This window comes from Nyctereutes procyonoides, unplaced genomic scaffold (genome assembly GCF_905146905.1).
Source record: "Nyctereutes procyonoides isolate TBG_1078 unplaced genomic scaffold, NYPRO_anot_genome, whole genome shotgun sequence".
In the NCBI taxonomy this organism is placed as follows: Eukaryota; Metazoa; Chordata; class Mammalia; order Carnivora; family Canidae; genus Nyctereutes; species Nyctereutes procyonoides.
Genome location: NW_026575140.1, coordinates 55449536 through 55469631, shown reverse-complemented (window position 1 = coordinate 55469631; position 20096 = coordinate 55449536). Strand labels below are relative to the sequence as shown.

General features: G+C 49.3%; 2 protein-coding genes across 4 annotated transcripts in view; both read left to right on the top strand.

The window, feature by feature from the left end:
* The window catches only part of CFAP52 (cilia and flagella associated protein 52), a 41666-nt gene extending 36508 nt beyond the window's left edge, over positions 1-5158 (top strand). For both annotated transcript variants that reach the window (XM_055306492.1, XM_055306493.1), the window contains 3 exons: positions 526-628; positions 3665-3776; positions 4636-5158. In XM_055306492.1, the coding sequence (XP_055162467.1) occupies positions 526-628; positions 3665-3776; positions 4636-4811 (391 nt within the window). In that variant the 3' untranslated portion in view covers positions 4812-5158. The remainder of the gene's footprint in view (positions 1-525; positions 629-3664; positions 3777-4635) is intronic.
* A 1715-nt stretch (positions 5159-6873) lies between these two features.
* The window catches only part of USP43 (ubiquitin specific peptidase 43), a 50413-nt gene continuing 37190 nt past the window's right edge, over positions 6874-20096 (top strand). For both annotated transcript variants that reach the window (XM_055307072.1, XM_055307071.1), the window contains exons 1-2: positions 6874-7431; positions 15816-15947. In XM_055307072.1, the coding sequence (XP_055163047.1) occupies positions 6874-7431; positions 15816-15947 (690 nt within the window). The remainder of the gene's footprint in view (positions 7432-15815; positions 15948-20096) is intronic.

The following is a 20096-nucleotide window of genomic DNA, read 5'->3' as shown; positions in this document are numbered from 1 at the left end:
ATGATCCCGGGGTCCTGGGATCAAGACCCTCATCGGGCTCCCTGCTCAGCAGGGAGCCTGCTTCTCCTTCTGCCCCTCACCCCGCTCATGCTCACTCTCTCACTCTCAAATAAAATCTTTAAAAAATGTCTAAAGAAAGATAATAAAAATAAAAACCTATCCCCACACTGTGTCACTCAGATGGTAGGAACCTTTACTTCCACATGGTGGCCTCAAGAATAAGGAGGCTGGTGTGGAAGGCAGCAGGGTAACTCTGAACTCAGCCCCTCCCACTTCACTCTTGCTGGAACTTGAGGCTTCCCCTGCAGTTCCGTGCTTTGTCTTTGGAAAAGGGCCCAACCGGTGTCTTCTGAGTGCCCCGCAGGTGTGCTGAGGAGATGCCAAAGTGGAGCCTGCATAGGAGCAGGAAGTCTGTCTGGGATAGATAAACCAAAGCAACTCCCGCTTGCACCAAATCCACTTTGAACAATACATCTCCTAGGGAAGAGCAAGTCGAGCCTCATGGCTTTTGTGTCTCATTTTCAGACGTCTCCGGAGGAATCAGATGATCCTGGCAAATACCTTATTCCAGTGTGTTTGTTACCACCCGGAAGAGTTCCAGATCATCACCAGCGGGACAGACAGAAAGGTAAACACTCCCAGCAGGAGTCAGGGCCCTTCTGGTGCAGGGCAGATGCAGTGAGGTGCTGTGGCTGAGGGAGCAGCTCTGGGGTTGAGCCCCAGGAGTTCAGAGCACAGTCTTGCTGGGGACCAGCTGCTCCGCTTTGCAAATGCTACATCACCTTTTGGTGTCTTTGCTTCCTTGACTGTAAAGGGCTGATCTCACAGAGTTGCCGTGAGCGCTAAAGTCATGCTCGTGTGTAATGCCAATGGCGGGGAACCTGGCCCGTAGTAGCTACGCGCTAAGTACTGGTTTTCATTATTAGGGCATTTCTGAGCCTAGAACCAGATTGCCCAAACCAGCTGTCCCCTTGACTACACTCAAGTGGAATGACATGCTCTCCTCTACTTCACCAACGTATAACAAATCTCCTTAGCTGAGGAGTCCCTGGCCTTGGGTGAAGATTGGTCCCTCTTTTGGGAGGAACCCTTCCTTTTGGAGCAAGCAAAAGGCTTCAGGAGAGAGGTGCATGGAAGGGCAAGGATGCCGGGGTGTCAGCTACCCTCCTGGCCACATCAGATCAGCCAGGACTCAGTCCAGTTACCTGCACATCCAATTAATGGTTGGATTCCCCTAATTCAGACTTGGAGATGACTTTGAGATCATCAAAGAAGAGATTGTATATTTATCTTTCTACCAGCTACAGAAAAAGTAAAGTTGAAAGTATAAAAATATTGTAGGAGAAATACTAGAGGTACCTCTCTCTGCTCCCCCAACACCGAAGATAGAATCTAGGAAGAGGGGGCAGGGAGCGCCTGGGGGGCTCAGTCAGTGAAGCATCAGCCCTCAGCTCAGGTCATGATCCTAGGGTTCTGTGATCGAGTCCCATGTCTGGTTCCCTGCTCAGCAGGAAGTCTGCTTCTCCCTCTTCCTTGGCATATCCCCACCCCACTCATGCTTGCTTACTCTCTGTCAAATAAATAAAATCTTAAAAAAAAAAAAAAAAGAAAATAGGGTCACCTGGGTGGCTTAGCATCTGCTTTTGGCTCAAGTCATGATCCCCAGGGTCTTGGGATCAAGCCCCACATCGGGCTCCCTCTGGCCCTCCCACTGCTTGTGCTTTCGCAAATGAATACAAATAAATAAATAAATAAATAAATAAATAAATAAATAAATAAATAAATAAATAAATATCTAGGAATGGGTCTTTCCCTGTTTAAGCTGCCAAGGTGATTGGGAACTACTGTCTGAAGATACTTTGTCAGAAAAACCTAAGAAATGCCACCTGTGTGGGCCAGGGTTTGCCTGACACAGAATGTTTAGGGGGAGCACCCAGAGTTCTGCTTGGTTCTAGTTCCTGTAGGTTGGCCTTGGTACTTCCTTTGTGTCTTGTATGCCCAAACTGGCTTTCATCTGCCCACTCCCCAAACCCATTTCACTTCTGGCTTAAGCAGGCTTCCTCTTGGAAGGGGGCGGAAAGGATATTAGGAAGTTATTTTTTTATTTTTTTATTTTTTTGGATATTAGGAAGTTAATCATGATGTCACCATAAATGCTATTATACGTGGTTCATAAAGTTTCCAGATTTGTGTCATGTTTCCCCACATTCCAGAGAATGGGATGGTTTATGAGTTTAGGAGACTTGAAACAGGCTACTGTCCTCATCTGAGAATTGTCACCAGAATATTCAAAGCATAAATCATACATCGGTACAGCCACCGTGAGGCCTGGGGACAGGACAGTGTCCCTGCTGTCAGGGAGCTGGCCAACTTTCCGTAGTGACCGTAGGTAGGAGGGGATGGATTGGACAAGACACATGGAAACAAACATGTCCTTGAACAGCGGGCTCATATGTGAACAAGATGACATCAGATGGTGAAAGGGATAAAAAGGAAGAATAGGTCACACAATCCTGGCTCAGTGGATGGAAGCTGCTTTAGCTAGGATGCTTGGCGAAGGTCTCCTTAAGGAGGTGACACTTGAGCTGAGGTCTGAGTGGTGGAGGACTCGCCTTGCTTAGCTCTCTGGGAAGACCATCCCTGCAGAGGGTAAGCCTGAGGGAAAGCCAAGGCGCCTTAAGGCTGCTCAGATGATCACTTTGACTTTGGCCAAAAGAGCAGGCCATCAGGCACCAGCTGCCTAAGTGGGTGTGATTCCTGAGAAACGAGATTTCGGGCATGCTTCTATATTCCTTTATGCTTTTACTATGAAAACAACCTTTTGTTAAAGTGACCAAGCATCAATAGAAATCAATAACATAGCTTAAAAAAATTTTTTTTTAAAAAATAGCATATACAATTTCCAGCTAGATTCAGAAGAATACATATTCCTGGCCTCATGACCTGAATTGTGACCCAGCAAATTTCTATCAACACAAAATAAGAAGAGGTGAAATGCATGCAAAATTCGCACTCCTTCTTCCTGGTCAAGTGCTTTGTTTAGAAATAAATTTTCTCTTTTGAAGAGGTGTACATTTATAAGATTCAAAATGCAAAGAGTATAAAAGCAGAGTATTCAGAGAAAAATCTCCCCCCTAACCCAGGAGGGGACCATATTGTCAGTTTGCCTCTAAACCCCATCCTGGGGTGGAGGTGGGGTTCACTGCTTTGAGGCAGAAGAGAAAGTTGGGGATAGGATGGAGTGAGGAAGAGGGGGTGGGGGTGGTCAGCCGCAGAGAGCAGAGCCTGTGCAACTCCCGCAACTCCTTCCCCAAGCAGCTGGAGGGGGCTGCTTCCCTTTCACCAGGCCTTCCTTCTTTTATAGCTTGCTCCGGACTCCCAAGTGCTTCTTCTCACCAAAAGCACTTTCTGTCACAATCCGGGCTTACTGGCACATCACCGTCTCTCTAAATAGAATGCAAATTGAAAAACCAGTGCTAAAAATATGAAAATGCCTTCTCCACCCCCTGCTTGAGCCTATTTATAATTTTCAGCCGATATATCATCCCGGGGTGTATTTTTGCCACCCTTCTATATAAAGTTAGAACCATCTTTTTTGTTGGCATGGCACGGATGCTGCCACCGAGCCGAATCCGGCCTGATGGCTGTTTTTTCTGAATTCTAGATTGCTTACTGGGAAGTATTTGATGGGTCCGTAATCAGAGAGTTGGAAGGCTCCTTGTCTGGGTCAATCAATGGAATGGATATTACCCTGGAAGGAGTGCACTTTGTCACAGGTTAGTCCTGGAGTAGGAAAAGAAAGCCAAGCCCTGCTTATGTAAATGGGAGCATAGAACTCCAAAGTGGGAGGCAACAGGAAGTGATGACAAAAGTATCTACGGGCCCTGTGATTCAGATTCAGGCCTGAACACTGCAGCCCGAGTGGCCAGGAAAGTAAGATCCAGAAGTCACGCTTCAGTGGGAGGAAACGTCTGCCCATGAGCCTTGGGGGGCACACATAAAAGCTGAGCCTTACATTGCTTCCTTTTTTGGTGGTGGCATCGGTGACAGAAATGGTCTGGATTATCCAGCATGCCTTGCTATGTTATTTCCTACTGCAGTCTTAAATGTCAGCTTTTAAATCAGCATTTCCAGGGGGCATGGACCATATAACATGCCTTCTGACACCATCAATGATCATTTCCTGCTGGGCCCTGACTCTTCAAGACATTAACAAATAAATGCTCCAAATGAATTAAAGTTTCATAAACACATTTACTTATGGCATGATATTAAACCACACATTATGTGATCATATATACACACACACACACATATATATACATATACACATATACTTGTAGAGAAAAGACTGGAAGGAACTAAATCAGTGTTATTAATAACATAATAGTTAATCAGTGTTATTTCTGGGTGGTGAGATAAGGATGTCACCTCTTTATATTTCTTTCTTGTAAAATTTACTACAGCAGATCTAGATTTTTATAATCAAGGAAAAGAGAAATATAAAGACAGATTTTTCTCCCTTTAAATTGGAACACGGGGGACGTGCTGTAAATTATCCAGTTACTCGAAATCAAGGCTGTTTCTCCCTGTTCTGTTGCAGCAACGCCAAATACACCTGTTTGTCTTTTTCAGGTGGAAATGACCATCTGGTCAAAGTTTGGGATTATAACGAGGGTGAAGTGACTCATGTTGGGGTGGGACACAGTGGCAACATCACCCGCATCCGGATAAGTCCAGGAAATCAGTACATCGTTAGCGTAAGTGCTGATGGAGCTATTTTGAGATGGAAGTACCCATTTACCTCATGAGGCCTCAGAGATTTCTGGGATGCACCACCGCGTAGGGTTCTATTGAAAGTTGACCTTAGATAACTCCCAAGACTGTTTTTTTATTTCTCCCATCCGGGATTTTTGTTCTTTACTCAAAATATGTTAAGTTTCCCTTTTTCTTTATAGGATGCATTTTGTATTCTTAAATTGTATATTAAACTTGGAATGTGTTCAAGAATAAGTTGTCCAGAGTGTAATTAAAAGGTTTTTATTATAAATTCCCTGTTGTTGGTTTCCTGTCATAATCTCTGTCCTGTGACTGCAAAACCCACAGCCCTTCTACATAATTTGTCTACAGCTTGCACTACTGTTATTGTCTAAAAATAAGGAGGGTCAGCTTTTCAATGGTCAAGCTGCAATGGGGCAAGACTTGGTCTGAGTCCAGATCTTGGGTAGGATTTTAGGATCTTCCTCCCTCCTTCCCTCCCTCCCTCCCTGCCTTCCATCCATCCAACTTTCTGAGTTTGGCCTTTTGTAAAGTGAGAATATCTGCTTTAAAGGTTATTTTGAGAAGTGAAATAATATGTTAGAGCATCAGCAGAATCCCTGCCAGAGAAGACGGTTGAACATGAATTATGGTGCTTTCTCAAAGAAATCATGGGTTCTTGGGGATCTTGGGGATAATCATCAAAGGTGAAATTTCTCAGATGCTTTTCTGGGCAAGGGGAGGCAAGAGAACGGACCTTGTGTATTAATCATCCCACCGGGTATCTTTTTTTCCAAGAGAGAGTAAATCATGGCATTTTCCAGAAATTACTTCAAGTCTCCAATTCACAGCATACGTTTTTTGTTCTAAGCCTGTTGTTTTATCCTTTAAGTAATTCTTCGTCGTCGTCGTCATCGTCCTCTTTTTCTGCATCAGGTCACCTCCTGGGGACATATCAAGGCAGTTATTTAATAAATGATCACTTACTTCTCAAATAAGGAAACATTTCAGGGCGTTGATGGGATCATGCATCCTGCGAAGGTCTTTCTGAGTCAGAAACTGATGAGAAAATCTCCTGCAAGACTTTGCCTGATTAATTATAAACCTGACAGTTACAGGGTCCAGAGACCGGAGGAGGCCCCCCCGGGGTCACCCAGGAAACCAAGGGCGGGGCCAGGCCAGGCCAGTTCTGATTGGACACCAACACCGGCCAGGGGAACGCACCGCGGGCGAGCCCGGGAGCCTGAAAACGTCCCGGGGAGCAAACCCCGAGGCTGGAAAGAGCCCGCGTGTGGGCTGGGCAGGCCGCAGAGCCGGGTCGAGTTCCGGTTCCTCTGCCTGCCTCGGTATAGGCGCGATCCTCCCTGCGCCGGCTTCTCCAGCGGCTGGAGCAGGACAGTGAAGCCTCGAGCCTTGCAAGTCTCGGGGAAGCGACTCTTGACCGGGCCTGCAGTTTAAACAAACCCGCCACAACCATCCGGGATGACTCGTGCCGGGGCCCCACGCGGCTCCCGGTCGTGGACCCGGGAAGGCCTCCCGTGCGGTGCAGGCGGGCAGGGAGCAGGTGGGGCGTCACCCGCCCGCACACACCGGCGCCGGCAGGTGGGAGGACCCCGCGGCGCGCTCCCCGGCGGGTCCCAGCCCCCGGTGCGCGTCTCTTGGAGAATCTTCCTTTGGCCGATCTTCACCTTCCCCTGCACGTAATTCCCAGGATCTCAGGCTAGCCGGGGCTTCGCGATCCACCGGGCGCTTTCAAGTGTATCACCCCCGTGCTGTTTCACAGGTTGGAGGCTGGCGGGAATGGGAGGGAGTCCGGGGCGTCGGCCCGCGGGAGGTGAGGAAGGGTGGGGACCCAGGGCCGGCGAGCCGCGCGCCTCCCTGCGGCAGGCGGCGCTGCCCTGGGCGGGCCCCGCGGCCGGATTCCCGCGCGGGGCGGGGCGGGGCGGGGTGGGGCGGCCCCGCCCCTGGCTCCGCCTCCGCCCGGTCCCGGCACACCTGGCCCGCAGGTAGCCGGCGCCCGCCGCCTCTCCCCGGCGGTCAGGGCGGGTGGGCGGCGCTGCCGGGGGCGGGGTGGGGAGCGGGGGGCTCGGCTCCGAGGGCGCGCGGGCGGGAGCCATGGAGCCGGGCGCGGGGGCCGCGGAGGGAGAGGGGCCGCCCGCGCCCCGGCCCCGCCGCCGCCGCTCCCTGCGTCGCCTGCTCGGCCGCTTCCTGCTGGCGCTGGGCAGCCGCTCCCGCCCGGGGGCCTCGCCGTCCCGGCCGCGGCCCCAGCCAGGCCCCCGCGACGGCGACGGCGAGGGGGGCTTCGCCTGCGCCCCGGACCCCGCCCCGGCCGCGCGCGGGAGCCCCGGGGAGGAGCGCCCGCCCGGCGCCCAGCCCCAGCCCCAGCCGCAGCCGCAGCCGCAGCCCCAGCCGCAGCCCCAGCCCCAGCCGCAGCCCCCGGCCGGCGACGGCGCGCGGCCCCCGGGCGCGCAGGGCTTGAAGAACCACGGCAACACCTGTTTCATGAACGCCGTGGTGCAGTGTCTCAGCAACACCGACCTGCTGGCCGAGTTCCTGGCGCTGGGGCGCTACCGGGCGGCGCCGGGCCGCGCCGAGGTCACCGAGCAGCTGGCGGCGCTGGTGCGCGCGCTCTGGACGCGCGAGTACACGCCCCAACTTTCCGCCGAGTTCAAGGTAGGCAGCGCGCCCGCCTCCCTCCTCCCCGCCGCAGCGCGCGCCCCTCGGGCAAGGTGGCCCCAGGGCTGCAGCTCGGCTCACCGCCTTTGTTCGGAGGTAACTTGCGGTGCTGCCGCTTGCAAACGGCTTCTCTACGAATTTCTCCCAGGTTGTGTGTGTGGGTGGGTGGGTGGAGGAGCGGGTTCGATTGAGTGCATCGAGCATTTGTGCATTCAACAAACATTTGTTGCAGTACTGAAGGCCCTCGGGTCCCGGCGGCGTTCTACTGCCTCGGACCGACACTTCCCAGTCTGGAGGGGTGCGGTGTGGAGAGCCTGACTCTAAGGCCAGGGCCTCGGAGGAAGGCGGGGATGCTCGCGTAGAGATCCCAATGAGTAGGACGCAGCGGGACCAAGGTCTAGGGGTGACCCAGGTAGAGGGAAGAGCCAGCACAGGCGCCAGGGGCCGGCCTGCAGGCACAGAAGGAAAACCAGTGGTGGGAGCCCAGGGAGGGTAGCGGTGGGGCGTGGCTGACGTTGGTCAGATCATGCGAGGTCTAAGAAGCAGTAGTAAGGAGTTTGGGTTTTATTCTAAACCTAGTGGGAGCTGAGATCCATGGGCCAGGTACTGTGCTGAGTGCCACCGAGTTCCCCCGGGTGATGGGGGGAGGCAGTGGGGGTGCTGTCTTGGAGATGGCATCCTTTAGTGCACTTACATCGCCTACCACGCCTGGGTTTGAGGTTACATTCACTGGTCCCCCAGAATCAGGGCCTACTTACACTACACTGTAGGGTCATGAGGCCTTGGGAGTTATGTATGTCACATCACCCAGGGTTAAGTGGCACGCTTGGGATCCCAGTTGGATTTCAGAGTTCCTGATAATTGATGCACATGACTTGCTTCCTGCTGAAAAAAACCACAGCTCTGGGCAGCCAGCTGAAGCTCCCCATAGACGAGCGATTGTTCTTGGGGGAGGGGAACCTGTCAGTGTTCATTCCACAGGCATCACCGCTCTTGAGTTTCAGCCTGAAAAAGCAGTCCCTGCCATGTGACCCGCAGCGTGCCAGCCTCCCCTGTCCGCTCTCCCACTTCCACTACCGGAGCAGTGCTCTGCAGGAGTCAGTGGGTCAAATGGGTGTCTTCAGTATCCCCTTTGGGCAACATTCGCTTTCTTAATAATGAAGCAGTACAGCAGTCCTTTCCCCCCTTATGCTTGGGAGGGTACATCCCAAGCCCCCCAGTGGGTGCCTGAAACCAGAGATAGTACCAAGCCCTACATAATCACTATATTTCTTTCTATACATACTTACCTACAATAAAGCTTAATTTATAGTTAGGTCAAGTTAAGACACGGACTGCAATAACTCATCACAGAAGAGAACACTTATAACAATATACAGTAATAAAAGTTATGGGAATGGGTGTCTCTCTCTGAAAATATTGTATACAGTACTCACCCTTCTTGCAAGGATGCGAGGTCATCACATGTCTGTAATGAGGTGAAGCAAGGGATGTAGGCATTGTCACGGGGTTGGTCTTCTGATCTAAGTCGGGAGGATCATGTGCTTCCCTATGAGGCTGACTGAGCAGCAGTAACCGAAACGACAGAAATCTTAGGATGGCAGGGACCACCGTAGGGTGTAGTGGTTAAGAGCAGGGTCTCTGGAGCTTTGTGACCTCGAGCAGGTTACCAAATCCCACTGTGCCTCCACTTTCCTCATCTGTGAAATGGGACCATAATGGTACCTACCTTATTATCAGGTCGTTGGGAGGATTCAATGAGTTCTCTCTCTGTACAGACTAAGAACAGTGCCAGACTTCCAGGAAGCTTTTGTCATTTTTATTGTTTCTCACCTACAGAGATCTGGAGGAGGGAGAGAGGTAATGCGTGTATACCTTAACTCTTGCCAGGTGCATTCTCATGCGGTTCCTGCTACGGTGGGAGAGACAGGAGTAGCTTGAAAAAAATCCTCCAAATAAGTAACTGCTCTCCATGACTCACTGGGATTTCCTGTCTCATCCCTTGCTCTCGAATCCCCAAGGCCTGGAAGCTCCTTGAAAGCCTGGGGGTGGGGGGGGGAGCTGGAGGATAGTCATTTGTTAATTGTTAATGAGGGTGATGTAATCTGAGGTTTCCTGGGACTTTTGGGGCAGCCAGGCTTGGAGGGAGCAGAGGATGCCAGGATCTGGGCTTTTAATAAACCCTGCTGATTGATATCTAGATAGGCTCCCCTTATTATCCAGGTGAGGAAACATCCCTTCACCCGACAGATAGTCCCGACACTATGCCAGGCACTTGGAATGCCTGAGAAGCGTTGAGTACAACCCCCCCCTGGGGCTGCTTTCTAGGAGTTCCCAGTCTAGCGGGAGAGGTGGATGTTAATGAAATGATAGCACAGGCACGTGGTCAGAGCTGGTGACAAGAGCTGGAAAATAAAAATATACAGGGTGCTTATGGCAGGTCTGGCAGGAGGATATGATCGATGGCGGGACGTGGGATGGGGTGTCCCACGAGAAGTAGTGGTCAGGAGAGGTCAGCTAAGGACAGGGGAGGGTGGGGATGTGCATTCTCTGGCAGGTGGAGCTGAGGGACCTTCTGTGAGTGGAGCAGGATAAATGCAAGATTAAGTAAATTAACGGAAGGGGCACCTGGGTGGCTCAGTCGGTTAAGCCTCTGTCTTCTACTCAGGTCATGATCCCGGGGTCCTGGGATCGACCCCAGTGGGAAGCCTGCTTCTCCCTCTCCCCCCACCTTCTCCCACTCATGCTGTCACACTTGCTCGCTCTCAAATAAATAAACATCTTTAAAAAATAATAAATTAAATAATGGAAAAATAAATAAATAAATAAATAAATAAATAAATAAATAAATAATGGGAGCCTCTGTCCCCGGGGAGATGAGCTGAAGAATTGGTTGGGGATAAGCTGCAGATGGTTTTCAGGAAGGAGTTGGGTCTTGAGGAGGGATTGCTAGCTTCAGGCCAAGGAAGAGGGGAATAGAGGAGGGACCAGCATGCTGGAGTGAGTTACCCCAACCCCAGCCATGCAAATGGGATGGCTTTGCGGTGTCCTCTTTGCTGACCTCCCAGACACCAAGCATGCAGACAGTAGAACCACCCTCTTTTAACAACACATGAATAAATACATCCTAACAAATCCCGCCGATAGTATTATCTATGACACGTTGACATGTTGCTTTTCTAATGATGTCATTAAGTATGTGCATAGGAAAAAAAACTCTGGAGGTGCTAAAAATATAAAGAAATGATTTGGAGCTCCACCCTCCAGAGACAACCTTCATAAACATCGCTGTGTTTCATTCAGAGCATCTACATATTGGAAATTCTAGTTTTGTATCCTGCTTTTTTTTTCATGCGAATATTGTCCTAAGACTTTCTCCTGGCCATTATAACATTCTGTAGAACTCAATTTTAAATGATTTTGGAGTATTTCATTACATGAACCAGTCCCTGCAGAGATATTTACTGTGCAGGTTTACAGTTATCACACTGACTTGAAAATTCTTGAGTCCAAATTATTGTCCTTGGCTCTGACCATTTCCTAAATTTGCTCCCTCGAAGTGGACTTACATGGTCAAAGCAAAGATGTGACTATTATATTTTTATATGTTTTTTTTTCTTTTTGAATCAGTGTTATTGGGGTATAACTCAGGTACAGTGCAGTGCACCCATTTTAAAAAATTGAGCTATCCCTGACATGCAACACTGTGTAAGTTTAAGGTATACAGCGAATTGTTGGTACATTTATGCTGCAGGATGATTGCCTTGGTTAGCATTACCTAACATCCTTATGGAACATCACTTGGTAATCATTTTTTTCCAGTGTTGGGAACAGTTAAAGACTAATCTCAGCAAGTGTAATGTTTCAACTTACTGAACAAAAAGAAATAGCATCTCATTTTTCTTTGGTTTCTTTGGTTAAGAGCTTCTTGACTAGTCGTGAGACTGCTCCTGGATTTGCGTGTCCATGTTGACTGTCCCTTTGGCCTGGGTCTCAATACTCCTTTTTCTGTTTTCTGTGAGTTCCTCAAGCCTTAAACTCGCCACAGATACTCTCTGCAAACTCACTCCTTCCCATCCCCAATCCTAGAAGTTGTAGATTTATTTACGTCATACCTTTTGATAAAGATTCTGTGTTATGTATTTCTAAGTTTTCCCATGGCTATGTTAAGGATTTCAGCCATCTGGAGTTTATCTTAGCTTATGTACTTAGGCATCACTTGTAGACCTACAATTTTAGACATACAGTATGCCTTATGTGATGCACTAGAGGCATTGCCTTTTACGAGCGGGGATTCTTCTTTATCGCTCTTATATTTTAGAAGTTCTGGACGAAACAGTAAGACACGAAATGGAAATGGGATAAAAAAAGAAAGATTGAACAGAAAGGAAATGGCTAGATGAGTCTAGAAATCCATATTGTAGCATGATGGCGGTCACTAACGAGATCAGAAACCAGACAGAAAATCAAAAGTAATAACCATTTGGAGTGTGCGGAAATTAGATTTCATTCCCGAAAAGCACCGGAAATATGAAATAACTAGGAATCATTGTGTAAGAGGTGTGTTAAAAATGATCAGTGTTGAGAGAGAGAAAGCCACGCACACATGCAGAGCGAGCTATGTCAGGCTGCAGTGTAGAAGTAGCAAATATTTCTGTCCATTTCTCCCAAGGGAGGATTTCACTTTAATACAGCTCTGGTCACATTTTCTTTTCTCTTTTTTTTAAAGATTTTATTTATTTATTCATGAGAGGCACAGAGAGAGGCAAGAGACATAGGCAGAGGGAGAAGCAGGCTCCATGCAGGGAGCCCGATGTGGGACTTGATCCTGGGACTCCAGGATCACGCCCTGGGCCGAAGGCAGGCACTAAACCGCTGAGCCACCCAGGGATCCCCTGGCCACATTTTCATAGACTTTCTGTGTGAGTGTCTTCTGCAGGAACCAGTAGGTCAAGTTCTTTTTTTTTCTTTTTTTAATTTTAATTTTTTAAAGGAATTTATTTATCTACTTGACACAGAGAAAGAGAGAGCACAAGCAGGAAGTGGAAGAGGGGGAAGCAGCCTCCCCGCAGAACAGGGGCTCTATCCCAGGACCCCGGGATCATGACCTGAGCCGAAGGCAGACACCCAACCGACTGAGCCACCCCCGCACCCCTAGGTCAAGTTATTTCGAAAAAAAACCCGAACTCTAAAATACCTGCCAGAGACCATTCTAAGCCGAAAAATACTAAAGAACAAAATTCAGTGTAAAAAAAAATTTTGCAGTGTACAAATGAAAAAAAAAAAAAAAAAGACCACTTGTCCCATCCTCCTATAATAACCATTGGTTAATATTTTGCCATGTATTTCTGGTCTTTTCTAGCAATAGATATATATCAAATAATCTCAGATACATATTTTTGCACTTTTCAAAAAAATGATAGGATCATTTATTTTCTTCTCATTTCCTCAAGCATAATTTTTCAGGCCATCTGAGTGTGCCATAAGTGTTCCCCAGGAAACTTCAGTATGTAGCAGTATCTTTGCTTGTAGTTCTCATTTCCTGTTGCTAGATCCCCCAAAGTGAAATTACTGTTTCTCTAGAAGGACTTTTCCAAGGGCCCAGCTTGTCTACTTCTTGAAATCCTCACATTCTTTCTGGAAAGGTTGTATGGCTTTAGTACCAGGCTAAGAGGAAGAGTGTCCATCTTAAAGGACTCACATGATGAGCAAAAGGGGGATGGATTTCTCACCAAAGGAAGAGGACATCAAGGTGTAGAGTGTGGAGTTGGCAAGATATGTTGGGGGCACCTGAGTGGCTCGATTAGCTTTGAAATATGTGGGAGGGCAGTGAAAAATATGGACGGGGCCAGACCAGAGCAGGGTGGATTGTTCGCTGGTGAGTTAGGGGAGGTTTGAGTTGAGGCATGATGTTCTCCAATGGGCTGTGGGCTGGCACAGGGAAAGTCCCAGGGCTGGGATCCTTTGCCAGGAGGTGCTGTCTTCTGGGTTCTCAGCAATTAGGACTCTGGCGGGAATGGGTTTCTACTGAAGGGACACAGAGACAGATTGGGAACCAGCTTCCAGAATGCTTGGTGCTGACCCATGTGGGTTCAAGAGAGACTCTGAAGGCGCCTGGGGGGCTCAGTGGGTTAAGCATCTGCCTTCGGCTCAGGTCATGATCCTGGGGTCCTGGGATCGAGCCCTGTGTTGGGTTCCCTGCTCAGTGGGGAGCCTGCTTCTCCCTCTCCCTCTGCCCCTCCCCCTGCTTGTGCTCCCTTGCTGTCTTTCTCTCTCAAAATAATAATTTTTGTTTAAGAGAGAGCATCTGAAAAAGGACACTGATGTTAAGAGGAAGAGCTGGTTTTATAGAATTTGAGTTGGAGGTGGCTGCTCCCCCAGGGAAGGAATGTTGGTACTAAGAATAGAGATAGTGGGATACTGAGGGTGGCTAGGCGATGGGTGGCCGGGTAGGATGCACTGCATGATGCCCAGTTAAATTTGAATTTCAGATAAACAACAAATAACTTCTTTAGCGTAAATATATTCCAAGTATTGCATGGGACATACTTACACTAAAAGCGATCACTGCTTGCCTGAAATTCAAACTTAATTGAACACCGTGTATTTTTGCTTGCTAAATCTGCCAGCCCTGGGGCACCTGGGTGGCTCAGTGGTTGAGCATCTGCCTTCAGCTCAGGTTGTGATCCCGGAGTCCTAGGATCGAGTTCCCCATTGGGCTCCCTGCAGAGAGCCTGCTTCTCCCTCTCCCTGTGTCTCTGCCTCTCTGTGTCTCTCATGAGTAAATACATAAATTAATAAAATATTTTAAAAAATCAATCAATCAATCTGGCAGCCGTACCTGGAGGTCAAAGGACAAAGAAGCCTGGAGGACGAATACCACAAAGGATCCACCAGTGAGCCACAAACTAGTATGATTGGAATAAAGACTCAGAGCCAGTATTTCAGCTAATTCAATCTTGAATTTTGCTTTGTCATATCCCAAAGTTTCCTTTAAATCCCAGTGGAAGGATTAGAGGAAGAAAAAGCAAAAAGCCCAGGCTATTTGATTTGACTGGCGGTGGTGAGGATCATGTGGGTCCATAGCTCAGACTGCTCCATTTGGTGGGAGCCAAGAGCAGCCCTGTGTGAGGTAGGGCTTGATGCCTGGCTGCATCTAAGGGGGGTGGTGGCAAAGAACCAGAATGTACTCTGTGCACCTGCACGTGTGCATACATGGGCAGTGGGGATTTGCTTAATCTCAGATCCTCATGCTAGCACGTGCATTAAAAAAAAAAAAAAAAAACCTTTTCTGGGGCACCTGGGTGGCTCAGCATTTGAACATGTGCCTTTGGCTCAGGGCATGATCCCAGGGTCCTGGGATCGAGTCCTGCATTGGGCTCCCCGCAGGGAGCCTGCTTCTTCCTCTGCCTGTGTCTGCCTCTCTCTCTGTGTCTTTCATGAATAAATAAATAAAATCTTAAAAAAAAAAAAATGTTTCCTCGAAAGATGCTTGAGAAAATGCCGAGTGGCCTCCCTCTGGGGCAGAGATGGGGGCTGGGTGGAGGGAAGACTTTTCATGACCATCTTTTTTTATGTGTTGAATTCTTTAAATGTCCATATGTCTATATGTCACCCTTTGGAATAAACCTTAAAACAAAACAAAACAAAACAACCTGGAATGTGCATCCTTGTAGGAAATGACAAAGCTGCGGCATGATTTCTCTGGAGGGCCGAGGGAGCTTAAGTGGACACCAGGCCTCCTGTGCGTTCTGTTCAGTGTTGTAACTCCAGCCCCTACAGTAGTATCTGGCACGTGGTCCGCCCTGAACAAATGTTTACGAACGAACAGGGCGCAGGACTGGCTCAGGCATCGTGGGATCTAACCACAGAAGTTTGATTTCACATCTGCTGGGAGGAGGCAGTTAAGGGAGCCGCGTGCATGTTAGGACAGCCCACTTCACGGGGGGGGGGGGGTGGTGGCTGGGAGTGGATGAGTCACCCAGGGAGAGAGTAGGAGAGCGGGAGGGATGCTTTCATGGGTGGCAGTGGTAGGAACTGAGTGCCCAGTGGGAGCAAACACCCTTGCAATCAACAGACAAGATCATCCACATATTCAGCCCAGATGGCCTGTGGGGTTTCCAAGGACAGGATCTATATCAGCAATTTTCCAGTGGGGGGATGCAGGGAGAAAGTGCCTTCCATACAGAACACCAGGATAGGATTTGGGGACATTGCCCGCAAAGAGCAGGCTTCAGCCCGGAAAGTTCACACCTCATGTTCCACATTGTCAGCCCCGATCAGGGCCCACTAGTGACCCCTGGCAGGCTTGGTGCTTACGGGCCCTGACTTAGTTCTTCAAGGGACTCTACTGACCATCTGGTTTTCTACTTTCTTTGCAGAACGCTGTGTCCAAGTATGGCTCCCAGTTCCAAGGCAATGCCCAGCATGATGCCCTGGAGTTCCTGCTCTGGTTGCTGGATCGTGTGCATGAGGACTTGGAGGGCTCCTCCCGAGGACCGGGGGCCGAGAAGGTGGGGCACTCGAACACCACGTTGTGTTTGGCTTGCTTTCTTTTTTTTCCCTCTTGAATATTTACTTGATATGGGGTCCTGCTAGAGTTATCACCTCCATTGCATATATGAGTAAACCAAGGATCAGAGAGGTCGAGGAACCTTCCCAAAGCAACACAGCTAAAGAAGGGACAGAACCAGGATTCAAGTACAAGGGGGTCTGGCTTGAAACACTGTTTTCTTATTTTAACAAGAACTATCCCAGTCGCCCCTAAAGCACATAAATGAAACAAAGCAAAAAAAAACAAAAAACAAAAAACACCACAATGGAACCTGGGAGGACCAGAAAAGTTACAGTGTTTTGTGGGATGGTGTTTCTGGGTTGTGGGACTATGGGCGGTTCTTCTTTTAAACACAGCGATCTTATCCTTCTCAGATCTTTTTAGTTGAAAGTGACTGAAATTTAACTTGATCTAATTTCAGGAAAGGGCATTTATTGGCTTTTATAACGTTTAGGCTTAAACGTTATAGGCTGCACCAGCTTCAGGTAAGGCTGGACCCAAGGACTCAGATGATGTCACCATGTCTTTGGCTCTTTATTTCTTGTTGGCTTCATTCTGCAATCGGCTCTACCTCCATGGTGGCCAGAGGAGCCTCTGCAGTGCTCACTTAGTCTTCCTTTTTTTTTTTTTTTTCAGAGAGGGAGAGAGAGAATCTTCTTTTTCTTTTTTTTTTTTTTTAATTTTATTTATTTATTCATGAGAGACACAGAGAGAGAAGGAGGGAGACCGATGTGGGACTCGATCCCAGGATCATGATCTGAGCCAAAGGCAGGTGCTCAACCACTGGGCCACCCAGGCATCCTGAGAGAGAGAGGATCTTAAGCAGGTTCCATGCCCATTGTGGAGCCCAGTGTGGGCCCAGCTCAATCTCATGGCCCTGACATCATGACATCATGACATCATGAGCTGAAATCAAGAGTTGGACACTTAACTGGCCAAGCCACTCAGGTGCCCCAGCGCTCACGTAGTCTTTAGAGCATCTGGGCTGGGTCGCTTCCCCAGAGATGAGTGCTTGAGCAGAAATATATGTCCACCACCCTGTGTATTCTATAATCTCATAGTGAACCCATTCTGAAATCAGAATGACATATTTTTTAAAAGATACCATGTATTGAATATTCATTATGTGCCAAGCATCTCACTTGATGCTTTTCAGGGCTGGCTTCACTACTGACACGTAAGAGATGTTTCATAGACTCTTGAGCAGTTGGACAGGTCCCATCACTCTCCTGCTCTGATGTTCTCACGGATGGCTCACGTTTTGTAGTTAAGGAAGAGTTGGGTTAGGCAAATTGCCCAAGGTCATCCAGCTAATACTTGGGCGAAATGGAATCGAACCCAAGTCGATGTCAAAGCAGGGCTGGATCCCTTTCCTTCTCACCCTGCTGGGGTGGGAGGAGACGAGCAGATTGAGGGTGCCCCGTCCTCTGGCCACACAGGAAAAGACTTGTCCTGTGTGTTCGCCTCCTCCCCATCCCTGGCTGTGCCAGGCTGCACTTCCTACCTGGAAAGTCGCTTCCTAGACACCCTTTCAATCCTTCCTCTGCTGTCGTCTGGTGGCAGGAAGGGGTATTGGGCTCATGGGCCAGGGAAGGTCACAGAGAGGTTAAGTAACTTGCCCCAAGTCACACAGCCAATCTGTGGGAGAGCCAGGATCCACATCTAGGGAGCGTGACTCTAGAGCAGGGTTCTCTCAGACTGTGCATGTTTCACATCTGTGGCCGGATAGCACATCTTTGCTGTGGAGGCCGTCCTGTGCCACGGGGCCTTTGCAGTGTCCATCTACCCACAGGATGCTGGTGACATGCCAATAATTCTTTTTACCGAGTTGAGGACCCACATCAAAGCAGCCCTAGATGGTCTTCCAATCTCCAATGCATCCTCCTAGATAGATTCTCCACACCGAAGCCAGAGGTATCTTTTGAGAAAGGACAAAAGGTCATGTCTCCCTCCTTCTTAAATGTCTCTGGTGGCTTCCTGTTGTACATAGAACAAAATTCAGGCTTCTGACTGGGCCTGCCAGCTGCTCAGACTGACTTCAAGCCCCTCTGCCCCTTGCTCCTTGTTCTGGGCCACGCCAGTTGGTCGCTCTCTGGTCCTTTCCCTAAGAAGCCCTGATCACTCAGGCAGGAAGAGAGAGTGGCCATTGACCAAAGAGAGGAGCTTGCCCAGCTCTTAGCTTGACCTGATTGAGACCAGAAAAGATCTATTTCTCTGTCTGGTGTGGAAGCGGCTTCTGGAATTTGCTGTCAGAAAATTGGGCTGCCCGTAGAGGCCTGGCTGGGAAGGCTCGATGGTAAAGTGGGAGCTGGCACGAAACCTCATCCTCCCTTTCTGAGAAGGGACTGTCCTCTGCAACTGAGCAATTTTTTTCCTTTTTTTTTTTTTTAAAGATTTTATTTATTTATTAGAGAGAGAGCGAGAGCACTAGAGACAGCAAGCACAGGTCGGGGGCAGAGGCAGAGGGAGAAGCAGGCTCTCTGCTGAGTAGGGAGCCTGATGCAGGGCTCGATCCCAGGAACCCGGGTCATGACCTGAACCAAAGGCAGACATTTCACCGTCTGAGCCACCCAGGTGCCCCAGTTTTTTTCTTTTTGAGGTTATTTCTGTTTCAAAACATGGGAAGGCCATACAGCTAGGTGTTTTTTGAAACTAGAATAGAAAACATAAGGACCACGTTTCTTCTCTATCCCTGGGATGATTCTCCAATGTTTTCATCCGGTGAAAAGGACATATTTTTACCATCCTATAGATGCTCTCACAGAGGCCATCTTTTGGGAAATGCCTCTGTTGCAGAATTAAGAACAGGAGGGGGCTGCAGAGAGGACCAGGAAGCTATATATATGAGGCACCTGCTCTGTGCAATCCAGGACACACAATTTTTTTTCTTTTAATGGTGGCTTCATGAAATGGATGTGATAGTCCTGCTCCTTTTAGACGTGAAATGAGGCCCAGAGAGATGCTCAGGGCCACTTGGCTAGCAGACTGGAGCCGGCCTGGTCTGACTTCCTGGTCCACACTCTGCAAATGACCCTGCTGCCTCTGAGCCCAGCCTCACTCCACATTTTCTCCTTCCGTACCCCCTTCCGGGTGACCCTGCCTCTCCGCCCGCCCCCACCCCCACCTCTGTGAGCCACATTACCACCTTGATGCAGAAGCACCTGTATCTTTGTGAGGTCTTTGGCCGCAAGTGAACAGCAACCAGCTTCAGCTGACTTGTAAGGGGATCAGAGGGGAGACGAGAACCCAGCTTGGACCCAGAGAGAATCAGACAGCTCTGGGTGCGCCTGTCACAGTGGCAGAAGCTGCTAGGCTCTGGCCCGAGCACTCTGCTGCAATCGCTGTTTCAGGCTTTGGTCACTCTGCTCACGATTCACATGTAGGGCAGGAACATGTCATCCGGCTTGCTTGGGTCACGAGCCTGTCCCTTGCTAAGGGTGGGTGGGACATCTAATTAAAGAGCCCTACCTCTGTGTGGACTGGGCTCAGTGTCCCAGAAGGGGCACCAGGACTGAGGACCCGGGCTCAGTGTCCCAGAAAGGGCATCCACCCTGCGCAGCCACAAATCCCAGCGTGATCCCGGCATCCAGGGTTCATCCCCTTCCAGCTCCCCATCACCTTAAACAGCGTGCCCTTCCCTGACCCACTTCTCCCTTCCAATTTCCCTCATCTGCTGATGGAACAGGCATTCTCCAGCCACCAGATGGGAACTTCAGGTTGCTCCCACCTGTCTTCTCCCCTTTTCTTTGTCTACTGCCCCACCAAGTGCTTAGGTATGAGCTGTGGACACAGGGCATCTTGAGTCCATCTCTCTTTTTCTTTTTTTTTTTTTTTTTAAGGTTTTATTTATTTGAGAGAGGGAGGGAGTGAGTGAGAGAGAGCATGAGCAGGGGCAGGGAGAGGGAGAAGCAGACTCCCCGCTGAGCAGGGAGCCCAACACGGGGCCCCATCCAGGCACCCTAAGATCATGACCGGACCGGAAGGCAGACACTTCACTCACTGAGCCATCCAGGCACCCCGCTCCTTTTTGTTTTTGTGGCTCCTGCTCCAGTTTGCCCCGTTGTACCCCAGGCCTCCTGATCTGTGTCCTTAACTCCAGATGGATCCT